Source organism: Caretta caretta, chromosome 8 (genome assembly GCF_965140235.1).
Source record: "Caretta caretta isolate rCarCar2 chromosome 8, rCarCar1.hap1, whole genome shotgun sequence".
Taxonomy (NCBI): Eukaryota; Metazoa; Chordata; order Testudines; family Cheloniidae; genus Caretta; species Caretta caretta.
Window position 1 is genome coordinate 20,793,867 of NC_134213.1, and position 14,222 is coordinate 20,808,088.

General features: G+C 47.4%; 1 protein-coding gene across 2 annotated transcripts in view; it reads right to left on the minus strand.

Annotated features, from left to right (window-relative positions):
• ERGIC1 (endoplasmic reticulum-golgi intermediate compartment 1) overlaps nt 1-14,222 on the minus strand; it is a 101,753-nt gene that overhangs the window by 47,689 nt on the left and 39,842 nt on the right. For both annotated transcript variants that reach the window (XM_075131340.1, XM_048862630.2), the window contains exon 3: nt 2,878-2,950. In XM_075131340.1, coding sequence (XP_074987441.1) covers nt 2,878-2,950 — 73 coding nt within the window. The remainder of the gene's footprint in view (nt 1-2,877; nt 2,951-14,222) is intronic.

Here is a 14,222-nt window from a genome sequence, read left to right on the forward strand (position 1 = left end):
TTTACGTATTGAGTGGCTGTGAGGGTAGACTCTTCTGTATTAAGGCAGAGGCCCACTAAATACAACAGAGGCAGGGCTTTGCTGGTTGCTGTCTGTGCCTTGAGAAATGAGCAAACTTTCAGGTGCCAACCCTCCAGGTAGGGAAAGACAATGATTCCCATCTGGCAAAGATAGACTGTGACAGCCAGTAGGACCTTGGTAAAGACCCTTGGTGCAGTGAAAAGGCTGAAGGGTATGACGCAATACAGATAGTGGTCTCTGCCTACCACAAAATGTAGGAATTGTCTGGGTGAGGGATGCAGGACGTTAAGTGTCCTGAAGGTTGAAGACGACAAACCAATCTTGCAGATCCAGAGAGGGAGTTATTGCAGTAGGGTTGCCATTCTGAACTGCTGAGCATGGATAAAGGTTTTCAAAGTCCCGAGGTCCACAACCGGTCTCTAGCCTCCATTTTTCATAGGGCCCTGATACTGAAAATAAAACCCTTTCCCAACGAAGTCCAGTGGAACAGGTTCGATCAGATCCAGATTAGGAGGTCTGATACCTCCTGTCCCAAGAGATCCTCATGAGAAGGGTCCCTGAAGAGGGACAGGGATGAGTGGGAGGGCAGTAAAGAGCTGAACTGGATGACACAGCCTGCAGAAATCACCTCCAGGACTTAATCTGTCTGAGGTGACAAGCTCCCAGGGAGGTAGAAAATGGGGAAGTTGATCCCTATAAAGATGGAGGAGTGCAGCACAGGATCTGGAATGGGAAACAGTTTGTGATCCTCAACCAGTGTGTCAAAACGGACGATTTGAGGGTGTAGCTGACTGGGAGGTGATGGCTACGGAGGGCACTTTCTTAGTGAATTTACAATTCTTCCAGGGGGTCTTAGCCAGTCTCGTGGGCTGGTAGTGGACTGAACAAGATCATTTAGCTATCGGAATTCTGCTGTATTTTCTCTTTGTTTCAGATGTATAGATGCCCAGGGATTGTAGTGTCGCCTGGGGATCTTTGAGAGAATGAAGGGACTTATTTGTGGTGTCACTAAACAACTGGGGCCCTTGAAAGGAATGTCCAAAACTGTATTTGTACCTCACAGGAGAGGCCAGAGGACTGCAGCCAGGAAGCTCGGAACATGACTACTGTCACAGCCATGGAACGTGCAGCTGTGTCGGCAGCACTGAGTGAGCCCTGGAGAGATGCCTTGGCAACTGTCTAGCCTTCTGCAATGACGGCCTGAGATTGCTCTCTCTGATCCTGAAGCAGGTGTTCAATAAAAAGTGAGAACTTAAAATAGTGTGTGAAATCACACTTTGCCATCAGGGCTCGGTAATTGACTGCTATTAACCGCAAAGAGTCCCAGGAATAGCTCTTGCAGCTCAGAAGATGTAGACATTTTGGCTCTTTGTGCAATGGTGTTCAATGGAACCGATGTCGCCTGTTCTGTTTGTCAATGGCCTCAACAACTAGAGAGTTGGGTGTAGGGTGGGAGAAAAAGTACTCTGAGCCTCTGGGTGGAATATAATATTTTGTCGGCCCTTTTGCACATAGGCGGGATAATAGTTGGAGTTTGCTGGGCTGGGGCCAGCAGAGCATCATTGATAGGCAAGGCAGTCTTGCCCTGAGGAGACATAGGAAGGCTGTCAAAGAAGGAATGTTGGGGCTCCCATATTTCCTCCAACAGAATTGGTAGGGCATTTGCTACACGTTTCATAGGTTCTTGAAAGGCCTTGAAATTATCAAGATAAGATGGTGAAGGAGGCATGACAGCCTCGTCTGGTGAGGAGGTGATTTTCCTTCCTCCTCACCAGTGGAGCTGGTTCTTGCTTCTCTGTGAGATGTGCCTGTGGGGCAAGGCTCGAGATGTGCCTGTAGGGCATGACGATTTCCGCTAGGCTTGGGAGTCCCTGTGTTTAGGAAAGACTGAGCCTGGTGCCAATGTCAGTGCTGCTTTAGGTGGCTTCTCACTACGTGGCTTGCTAGCTGGTGCCATGGGGTCAGTACTGGAAGGAATGGGAGCCTTAGCGGTACCCACATTGGGACACAAAGTCTCCTGTGGCCTAGATCAAGGGTGACTTTCCCCTTCTCTTATCTCGTTCCAGAAAATTGGGATCCTTTTAATGTGAAGGTGTGGATGGTACCGTAGGACCCACAGGGTCTTTGCTTACTGCCAGAGCAGAGGTAGTCAGTGGATCCAATTTGCAGGGTCTGAGTCAGTCCCCTGTATGTCTCAGGAGTGCTCCATCAACAGGAGTTTCAGCCTGTGCTCCCTCAATTTCTTAGATCTGCTCTGAAATGTTGAGCAGTTCTTACATTTGGAGGGGACTTAAGTCTCTCCCAGGTAGTGGAAGCAACATGAATGTCCATGGCAAGTCTGCAGGGTTTGAAGCCCAGGATCTTAGCCATAACCCATACTCAAGGCAGCAGATCAAGGCCTGAGGAAAAAAACAAAAACAAAGGCCCAGATTGGGCAAAGAAAGAAGGGAAGGGGGAACCCCCACAAAAAAGTACAAACTGTGCTAAATAACAGAAAAAAATAGTTAAAATAATTAAAGTAAAGGAAAATACTAGAGAATAAGGAAAAAATAAGCAAGAAGCATAGCAAACCGCATGGCTAGCTAATGAACACAGTGACACTCCACCTCAAGCTACAGGTGGTTGATAAGGTGCTAGAACGGCGGTGGGTCCGCCCCAACCTATATGCCCTCATACACAAGGCGTCTAGGGTGCAGGCATGGACCCATGGACACTGCTGATGAAAATCTGCGATCAAGTGCCTGGGTACATCCTGATGCAGAGCTCCCATCGGGACACTACCCAATGAAGAATCACTTGGGGAAAAAAAGAAAAAAAAAAACCCTATAAAACAAACTTTCAATAGCTTTTACTTACATTTCAGTGGCTATGAATCCGGTGAGCTCAGACAGGAAAAGAAACAGTATGAAGAGACAGCAGCAGACAGAAACTGGAAGAGATAGGTGTGGGGGGAAGGATTAGTTTAAAAAACTTTCAAAAGATTTTGATTTGTTTTCATACACACACTGGTTTGCCACTGGTTCCCCCACCCCTCATTACTCTGCCCCCTAGGCATAGCTGGGAGCTACCACCAGGTTCAGGGGCAGCAATTCAGGTTACGTCAGCAGAATATGATGACACCAGTGGGAAACATGGTCTGGAATCTCAGCTCTGAATCAGAATGTAGCCTCCTGATCAGTGCCTATGTTCTGAGGGCAACTTCCAGCCTTAAGTGTAAGATCCACCTCCCACCCCACCTTTGACTCCTGTTTTTAACGTCCTACGTTGCTGGCAGCCAACCCTCCCTCCGGAAAGATTGCTCCATTATATGCCTTCTTCAAAGCACTTGCCAATGACAACAGGGAAAGAGGATCTCCTGCGGGGGGGTCTGGAAGGAATCCTCCTCTCCCCACACTATTACAGCACTACACACAATCAAGTCACTGTCAAAGGCAGGTTCATAGATCAGATGCGTCGATGGTCTGAGACTGTGGGATATGGAGATAACAGCATCAGCTCTACAATGAGGGAAGATTCCCAGTAATCCAGAGAACAAGAGACCTACAGTGACTCTGACAGCAGGTCTCTCAACCGGCCACTGGTGTGCATTTTCTCTCTAATCCAACTAACCTAGCATGTATTCAGTCCAGACGATATCTCAAGGGGAGCCAAAAGAAGCAACCCTTCCTCTGTAGTTTGTGCGTTAACAACTATTCCTTACCAGGACACTGCTCAGCCCACTGTGCAAGCAGTCAGCCTCATGTGATAGTTACAGAGCCACTAACCCACAGTGGGGGGGATGGGAGGAAAAGAGACTCAGGAGGGTAAGAGAGACTGTAAGTGCTTGAGGAGTAGTAGGGGAGCAGAAAGGAGACGCAGTGATGTGGCAACCACAGTCCTGACCTGGCTGGGATTTACATTTGTATTAAACAAGCATTCCCCACATTCCAGCTCCCGTGTGAATCACCACAAAGGAGTAGTTCAGGAAATGGCATGTAATCACAGAGGAACAATGAGAGCATTATGACCCCAGCTCACACTCCCTCAGTCCCAGGGAGTAACATTAGTGTCCTACCAGGGTCCTAATGACTGGGCATTCCATGGTAATGACCACCTCACCCCAAAAACACAACCACTGAGGTACAGAGGACCGAGAACCATGTAGGGTGACCCTTCTCCCTCAACTTTATTCCACTTGGCTGATACAGCCTCAATTTCATCTCCATTCCCTCAGGGGACTCCCAGAATGGTTATGAGGAGGGAAGGTGCTGTAGCCACCATTGCTGTCCAAGACTGAGGCGAAGTTTGGAGGCAAGGAGAGGAAGAAGAAGATAGTTGAGACAAAACACCAAGATGGAGCCTAGATGTCTCAAAGCTTTGTGCCTCGTCCTTCCAATCCATCAGCGCTATAACTCCGTGGAAAGGCAAATTCCTGCCTTGCTTCCCCCTTCCTCAGCAGTCAATCTCAGAGCTCGCTTACTCTAGCAGGCGGAAGGATTAACAGAGACGTCAAAAGCCATTAAATGGCTCATTCTTTAAACAGGAAAAAGAAAGAGGAAAGGAAAACTAAGGCTGAGAATAGTAGGAAGATGTGGAAGGGAGGAGATACTTTAAGGGAAACCTTCACAGAGGCACACACACAGTTCCTTCCATCTCTGTGCCTTTGGCAGGGAGAAGAATTCAACATGCCACTGCTACCCCAGGAAGCCTCTGGCCTAGTGCACAACAATGCATTGTTGCACAACACTGGTGCACAACAATGGGTGTGAGGAGGGGAAGCTTTTACCTAGAGCACTGAGGCAAATTCCTAGGAGGAGAAGTACTGGGAGACCTTTGTTCATACCTAACTGAACCAGCACAAACTGGTAGGTCAGGATGCTTCTTATTCATAAGCAACCAAACAGCAGGGAGGTCAGGTCAGTGATAGGGCCACAAGTCCTTGGCAGTACACACATGAAGTCTCTCTTGCACATACTGCATAGAGCACATCAGTCAGAATTTTAAACAAATAAACCCTTTGCACTGAAATCACAATGACAGACTGGTAAGATCACCTGCCACTTACATGACTCTCTTCCCTCAACTCCCTTCACAGGCTTCCTCTTCTCTTCCACATCCCATTCAAGACTCTTGTCTTCCTGTAAAGGTCCTCCACAATAACATGCCAGCTCTCTCTGCTCTCATTCCCTCTTACTCAAACCCTGAGCTGCTCTCTGCAACACTCCATTTTTTGTAGGTTTCTTTCACTTCTATCTTCACATCTTCTTCTGTGCCATTATCTCTGGAACATTTTGCCTTCTCCCTTCCAGATACACCAAACATCTGCCCTCTTGCAAATCTTCCCTTCAGACCTGCTCCTCCACTGAAGATTTGCAGCACTACACTTAACAAATAAAGTAGAGGTAAATTGTACTGGCCATAATTAGTGAGTTTGGGTGCCCAGTCTGAGCTACCTTGCAGGGGCTTGATTTTTAGAGGACAAGGGCTCAGCACTTTCAGAAAAAATCATGCAGCTTCTGAAAAATCACGCAGCTGAAGTTGTGCACCCAAAAATAACTAAGTCACTTTGGAAAATGTGGGCTACTATATAATTACATGCATGCTGTTTGGAAACCAGACCTTCATCTGAACACCCTGTGTACCGGAACTGTATTGTCTGTCTAATTTATAACGGAAGCCTTTCAGGCACAGAACATAAATTCCTCTATACTTACAGAATACCAAGCACATAGAATATTCCCATAATGAAGGCTTGCACAATTTACTTCAGTCAGTTATTTAACAAGGGAAACCTTTATCTGCCTCTACATGAATGCACGATTCCCTAGGTCACACATTTGTTATGCTTGGAATAGTAGTTAAAAGACTAGAGGCAGATTAAGAAGATAACTGCTTTATTACAATGGTTAATTCAATTGTGGGAGCATGCGTACTGCAGTGTTCCCCCAGAGCTGTTAAGAACCAGCTCTGACCTGTTGTCATAGAAATCCACCTACAAAACTCCAAATATATTAAAGTTTAAAAGCATTACTAGCATTGGAACACGCTGCTATTGGCTGACCAGAAAACTTAAGTAGAGCTGAGTGAGAAACTGTTTTCCCCTTTGTAAAAGTTTGAGGGGTGTGTTTGTTTTTTAAATTTCCATATTCAATTGAGATGAAAAGTCAAAGTCTCAAACGTTCACAAACCAAAAATGCAAAACAAAATTAGTTCGGGTCAAAATGTTTAGGTTTTGATTATTCTTTTACTCTACTTCGCTTAATTTTTAAAACAAAAATTGTTTCAAAACCGAAAACTAATCTTTCATTTAGAAAATGTCAAAACAGACATTGACTATTTCTAACCTTTTTTTCAAAAGCTTTCAATCAAGAAATTGGTTGAAACCAACCCCTTCCTCATGAGAAGTTTGGGTTTAGACAAATTGTCATTTTTCAACTAAAAAACTTTGTCAAAAAATTCCTGACCAGCTCTAACCTGGAGGACAGGATGCTTGCTAAGCAAATGTTCAGGACTGCCTTCTTCGAGCTAACTTGATGCAACAAGCACCTCCATCTATGCACCCCAGCCCCTTTTTTCCATCCCCTTTAAAAAAATAAAATAAAAAGATGAAATTCAAAGCAAAAGCAGATTAATGCTTAATTAATGAATGCATATTGAGAACATAGATGCAGGTCTATATTATGGCATACACCAACAGCAGGTATATGTACAATTATACAAACTGCTAGGAAGCGCAAGGAGGGGTCAAGTCCCAGTGGCCATGCGAGTCATAACAGATATTTCCTGATGTGTATTAAAACTCCAGCCTCCACACAGTATTGCTGTAGAACATTACCCAGCCCTGGTCTACACTAGGAGTTTAGGTCGAATTTAGCAGTGTTAAATCGATGTAAACCTGCACCCGTCCACACGATGAAGCCCTTTTTTTCCCAACTTAAAGGGCTCTTAAAATCGATTTCCTTAATCCACCTCTGACAAGTAGATTAGTGCTTAAATCGGCCTTGCCGGGTCGAATTTGGGGTACTGTGGATGCAATTAGACGGTATTGGCCTCTGGGAGCTATCCCAGAGTGCTCTATTGTGACCGCTCTGGACAGCACTCTCAACTTAGATGCACTAGCCAGGTAGACAGGAAAAGGCCCGTGAACTTTTGAATTTAGATTTCCTGTTTGCATGGTCACCTGCAGCTTGCCACGCTGGCCAGAGTTCATCAGCAGAGGTGACCATGATGGAGTCCCAGAATCGCAAAAGAGCTCCAGCATGGACCGAACAGGAAGTAAGTGATCTGATCGCTGTATGGGGAGAGAAATCTGTGCTATCAGAACTACGTTCCAGTTTTCGAAATGCCAAAACATTTGTCAAAATCTCCCAGGGCATGAAGGACAGAGGCCAGAACAGGGACCCGAAGCAATGCTGCGTGAAACTTAAGGAGCTGAGGCAAGCCTACCAGAAAACCAGAGAGGCAAAAGGCCGCTCCGGGTCAGAGCCCCAAACATGCCGCTTCTATGATGAGCTGCATGCCATTTTAGGGGGTTCAGCCACCACGACCCCAACCGTGTTGTTTGACTCCTTCAATGGAGATGGAGGCAACACAGAAGCAGGTTTTGGGGACGAGGAAGATGATGATGATGAAATTGTAGATAGCTCACAGCAAGCAAGCGGAGAAACCGGTTTTCCCGACAGCCAGGAACTGTTTCTCACCCTGGACCTGGAGGCAGTCCCCCCCGGACTCACCCAAGGCTGCCTCCCGGACCCGCCAAGCGGAGAAGGGACCTCTGGTGAGTGTACCTTTTAAAATACTATACATGGTTTAAAAGCAAGCATGTTTAATGATTAATTTGCCCTGGCATTTGCGGCTCTCCTGGATGTACGCCCAAAGCCTTTCGTTTCTGGGGTGGGCAGCCTTATTCCACCCACCATGGTAGGACACTTTACCACACCAGGCCAGTAGCACGTACTCGGGAATCACTGTAGAACAAAGCATTGCAGTGTATGTTTGCTGGCGTTCAAACAACATCCATTCTTTATCTCTCTGTGTTATCCTTAGAAGAGTGATATCATTCATGGTCACCTGGTTGAAATAGGGTGCTTTTCTTAAGGGGACATGCAGAGGTGCCCATTTCTGCTGGGCTGTTTGCCTGTGGCTGAACAGAAATATTCCCCACTGTTAGCCAGGGGTGGGGGTGAGGGGCGGCAAAATGCGACCTTGGAACGAAAGCACATGTGCTGTGTCTGTAATGTTAACAGCAAGGTTTACCGTGAAAGAGTGTAGCCATTGTTCTAGAAAATGTGTCTTTTTAAATACCACTGCCTCTTTTTTTTTCTCCACCAGCTTCATGTGTTTCAATGATCACAGGATCTTCTCCTTCCCAGAGGCTAGTGAAGATTAGAAGGCGAAAAAAACGCACTCGTGATGAAATGTTCTCTGAGCTCATGGTATCCTCCCACACTGACATAGCACCGATGACTGTATGGAGGCAGACAATGTCAGAGTGCAGGAAAGCACAATATGATCGGGTGGAGAGGTGGCGGGCTGAAGAGAGTAAGTGGCGGACTGAAGAGAGGGCTGAAGCTCAAATGTGGCGGTAGCGTGATGAGAGGAGGCAGGATTCAATGCTGAGGCTGCTGGAGGACCAAACCAATATGCTCCAGCGTATGGTTGAGCTGCAGGAAAGGCAGCAGGAGCACAGACCGCCGCTACAGCCCCTGTGTAACCAACCGCCCTCCTCCCCAAGTTCCATAGCCTCCTCACCCAGATGCCCAAGAACGTGGTGGGGGGGCCTCCGGCCACCCGGCCACTCCACCCCAGAGGATTGCCCAAGCAACAGAAGGCTGGCATTCAATAAGTTTTAAAGTTTTAAACTTTTAAAGTGCTGTGTGGCCTTGTCCTTCCCTCCTCCACCACCCCTCCTGGTGCTTCTCTCCTCCACCACCCCTCCCGGGCTACCTTGGTAGTTATCCCCCTATTTGTGTGATGAATGAATAAAGAATGCATGACTGTGAAGCAACAATGACTTTATTGCCTCTGACAACGGTGATCAAAGGGAAGAGGGGAGGGTGGTTAGCTTACAGGGAAGTAGAGTGAACCAAGGGGCGGTGGGTTTCATCATGGAGAAACAAACAGAACTTTCACACCGTAGCCTGTCCAGTCATGAAACTGGTTTTCAAAGCTTCTCTGATGCGCACCACGCCCTCCTGTGCTCTTCTAACCACCCTGGTGTCTGGCTGTATGAAACCAGCAGCCAGGCGATTTGCCTCAACCTCCCACCCCGCCATAAACGTCTCCCCTTTACTCTCACAGATATTATGGAGTGCACAGCAAGCAGTAATAACAGTGGGACTATTGGTTTCGCTGAGGTCTAACCGAGTCAGTAAACTGCGCCCGCGCGCTTTTAAACGTTCAAATGCACATTCTACCACCATTCTGCACTTGCTCAGCCTGTAGTTGAACAGCTCCTGACTACTGTCCAGGCTGCCTGTGTATGGCTTCATGAGCCAGGGCATTAAGGGGTAGGTTGGGTCCCCAAGGATACATATACGCATTTCAACGTCCCCAACGGTTATTTTCTGGTCTAGGAATAAAGTCCCTTCCTGCAGCTTTTGAAACAGACCAGAGTTCCTGAAGATGCGAGCGTCATGTACCTTTCCCAGCCATCCCACGCTGATGTTGGTGAAACACGCCTTGTGATCCACCAGAGCTTGCAGCACTATTGAAAAGTACCCCTTGCGGTTTATGTACTCGCCGGCTTGGTGCTCCGGTGCCAAGATAGGGATATGGGTTCCATCTGTGGCTCCACCACAGTTAGAGAATCCCATTGCAGCAAAGCCATCCACTATCACCTGCACATTTCCCAGGGTCACTACCCTGGATATCAGCAGATCTTTGATTGCGTTGGCTACTTACATCACAGCAGCCCCCACAGTAGATTTGCCGCTCCAAATTGATTCCCAACTGACCGGTAGCTGTCTGGTGTTGCAAGCTTCCACAGGGCTATTGCCACTTGCTTCTCAACTGTGAGGGCTGTTCTCATCTTGGTATTCTTGGGCCTCAGGGCAGGGGAAAGCAAGTCACAAAGTTCCATAAAAGTGCCCTTACACATGCGAAAGTTTTGCAACCACTGGGAATCGTCCCACACCTGCAACACTATGCGGTCCCACAAGTCTGTGCTTGTTTCCCGAGCCCAGAATCGGCGTTCCACCACATGAACCTGCCCCATTAGCACCATGATGCCCACATTGCCAGGGTCCCTGCTTTGACAGAAGTCTGTGTCCATGTCCTCATCACTCAGGTTACTGCGCTGACATCGCCTACTCGCCCAGTATCGCTTTGCCAGGTTCCGGTGCTGCATATACTGCTGGATAATGCGCGTGATGTTTAATGTGCTCCTAATTGCCAAAGTGATCTGAGCGGGCTCCATGCTTGCCGTGGTATGGCGTCTGCACAGAAAAAAGGCGCGGAACGATTGTCTGCCGTTGCCCTGATGGAGGGAGGGGCGACTGACGACATGGCTTACAGGGTTGGCTTACAGGGAATTAAAATCAACAAAGGGGGTGGCTTTGCGAGAAACTGAATGGCCCCTTCAAGGATAGAACTCAAAACCTCAAGGATAGAACTCAAAACTGGGTTTGGCAGGCCGTTGATTTCACAGAGGGAAGGAGGAGAAAATGAATACAAAACAAATCTGGTCTATTTCTTGTTTTGAGCCACTTCATCTATCTTTATACATCTTGCTGGCAGCAGACTGTGCAGTACGACCGCTAGCCGTCATCATCTCCTGGGTGCTCAGCAGAAGACGGTGCAGTATGACGACTAGCTATCATCTTCTGCTGGCTGGAGGTTAAAAGACAGTGCACTGCCGGTAGGACTGAATCGCCACGAGACGAAACTTAAAAGGGAAATGACCTGGCTGAGTCACTCCCATGTTTGCCCAGGCGCCCAATTAAAAGGACTACGTCGATGATGGCTACCAGTCATGCTGCACTTTCTGCTGCCAAAAGGCAATTAACTGCTGCTGTGTAGCAATGCAGTACCACGTGTGCCAGCACCCAGGAGACATACGGTGACGGTTTGCTGAGCGGGCTCCATGCTTGCCGTGGTATGGTGTCTGCAGAGGTAACTCAAGAAAAAAGGCGCAAAACGATTGTCTGCCCTTGCTTTCACGGAGGGAGGGAGGTAACGGGGGCCTGACGATATGTACCCAGAACCACCCGCAACAATGTTTTAGCCCCATCAGGCACTGGGATTTCTACCCAGAATTCAGATGGGCGGCGGAGACTGCGGGAACTGTGGGATAGCCACCCACGGTGCGACGCTCCGGAAGTCGACGGTTGCCTCGGTACTGTGGACACATTCTGCCGACTACATGCACTTAGAACACTTGTGTGGGGACACACACAATCAACTGTATAAAACCGCTTTCTACAAAACTGACTTCTATAAATTCGACCTAATTTTGTAGTGTAGACATATCCCCAGTGTGTACAACAAGTACATGTAAGCTATGCATCCACACCGAGTGCTAAATCATGGGATTGGCAGAGCTGCAGACTCCTATTATGATGTCAGGCAGCTCATGCCCATCCAGATACCAACTGTCAGATTGCCTGGGCATGTGCTGCTGCAGCCCACATACCCAAACATGGCCACTTTGTCACAGTGATACTTAGGGCTGCTGACTGTTTCAGCACCACAGACACTGTGACAGAGGGAGGGAGACAATGTTGACACGGGGACTGAATGGAGTGGTATATGTACTGTTCAGTGGTTTGGAGGATGGAAAGTGGAAAAAAAAAACAAAAAAACGACTATTCAATGAAGGAGATTTTAATTGTGGTATAATATGAGGGCCTGAAACTACTGTGTTCTAATCATCTCCAGAAACTCTATGCATTGATAAAGGAGGCAGTGGGCATTTAGGTTTTTCCAGCCCTCATCTCACCATATCTGAGTGGATTGCTCTAGTTCCTCCAGTCCTAATGAAATTTAGATTTATATTAATGATTGTTTAATATAGGAATGATTGCAGTAGGAATGATTGCACTGTCAATCTCAGACACCTATGTTGTGTGCCATACCCGTTAAATCCCCTATGATTGCAAAGCTGAGAGTGTCAGATTATACCTCTCCCCAATATTGGGTTTCTAGCAGTTAGTGACTGGCACTGCCCTGCAGGAGTACGGGTGTGATTCCCAGTCGTTGTCAAGGACCTATCCCTTATTTGAGAGACAGCTGGGATAGAGTAGTGAGCTTTAACACTGTGCACAAATCAGGGGACTGCTGTTCAATGCTACGTCCTACTTCTACTCAGAGATTTCTAACATATGTCAAGGATCAGCTGGTTCTAGTTAAAGAAGGAAATGGATGAAAAGTTGAAACTCAATGGTCTTATCTGTTTCTGGAAGGGAATATTTGAACCAATGAGAGCTCTTTGGCTAACAATGCTAGAGCAACCAGTGCTTTGGTACTATAGACCCCAAAACTCTGCCCCAGTCTTTGAGGTGGTGCTTTAAATGTTTCTTCCTCCCTCTTAATTGCAGGTCCTCATTGCACTTCACCTCCAACTTCTAAGTCACCCCGATTCAGAGCAGGCAGAGCAGCCTCTCAGCAGAAGTTTTCTACTTGTGAGAAGCTGAGACTCTGCTGAAGTAGTGACAACTAAGCATATGACACTGGTACTCTTCAGGGGATCTACAGCTACGTCAGCTGTCATTGGAATCTTTCTGGACTCTGGGTGCTGGCTTCTCCTCAGTGGGACTCAAGCAGGCTTCACCAACAGCAGCACTGTGGTGGTGGTTTTCATCAGAGTACTCCCTTGCTACAGGCAGCTGCTTACTGTTCATGTACTGCTTGAGGAAGGAGATATCTGAGGAGGTTGTCAAACCCTCCCTCTGGACCACTGCCAGAAGTGCCCAGCCCACAGAGAATCAACAAAAGGTAGACAGACACCAAAGAAACCCATCAGCTAGCTCCTGAGCATCCCCTGTGTTTTAATGTGCCCCCGCCCATCGTATCAAGATATGCTACCCATACTCCCATCAGACAGGGATGAACTTCAGCGCTTCCCATCTCGGATGCTTCTGTCTCCCAGAACCTGATCAGCTCAACAGTCCCTAGTGCAGGCAGCATTGAGACGCCAAACCTTCCAGTAAGCTGCCATGGTGAGAAGCAGCATTTTACAACCCAAAAGTGACTGTGGGAGTCTGGCTGACAAACACACTTCTATTCCAGAAAGCTTCAGTACCATGCGAGTTCCCTTCCAGAGGCAACGCTGGATCAGTGCCTATGCAGCAGTTATATGGAAAGTGCAGGACTGTAAGCAATCAGCTGCTACAAACTGTTTTAGAACTTCAAAAAAGTTGGATGCTCAGAAATGCAACCACAGTCATCTAATCTATTCTAGTACCATAGTCATTTCATTTATTCTAGGGCCCTGGTAAAAATTCTTTATGGGGAATTAATCCCCCACCATTAAATGGAATCAATATGAGGTGTGGAACGGTCATTCCCCAAATGGAAGGGAAGTTTTGGGGCCTCGACACACTCTAAGAGTCCCCTCCTAACAACAGATCTTAGGGGCCTCCAAACTTATCAACAGGTTCATGTAGACCTTATGGTTGTGCTTGGGGGCGGGAGTGTCTACGCAAACTACTGTGCTGGCATTCTGAATAATCTTAGCAGCTGCACCATGACTACAGGAGAGCGGGGTCAATGCTGGAGTAATTCAGTGTTTGGGAGAGCCAGAGAGGCAAGGACCCTCTGAAGAGAAATGGTTTGGTAAAACATCTCATCCCGTTCTTTGGTCAGGAGTCTCCACAGCTCACACAGCCCTTCACTTCACATCCTTCTGATTCATGGTTACTGACTCAGTTCTATTCAGCGCCTGTCTCCACCAAGGGATATGTGTCAGCAACGAATACAGGGCCACTGACCCAATCTCAGAGCATGAGTGAATGGGGCACAACTACGTGATCAAAGAGAGGCAGTGTGGAACGGAACAGGAAAGCTGCATTAGGCATCTAATTACCAATTTGGCAGGATCAGCTAGATCTGTATTTACCACTCCATGCAGAGCACTCAGTGATAATGATGGTGTGAAATTGCATTACTCAGCCAATCTGAAAAGGAGGAAGGAAGAAGAAAGGCCCAAGGCAAAAAAATTTACATCAACCAAAAACTATGCACCGATACATGGGCTGGGGAGTGGATTGTTATAGGTAGGGCCC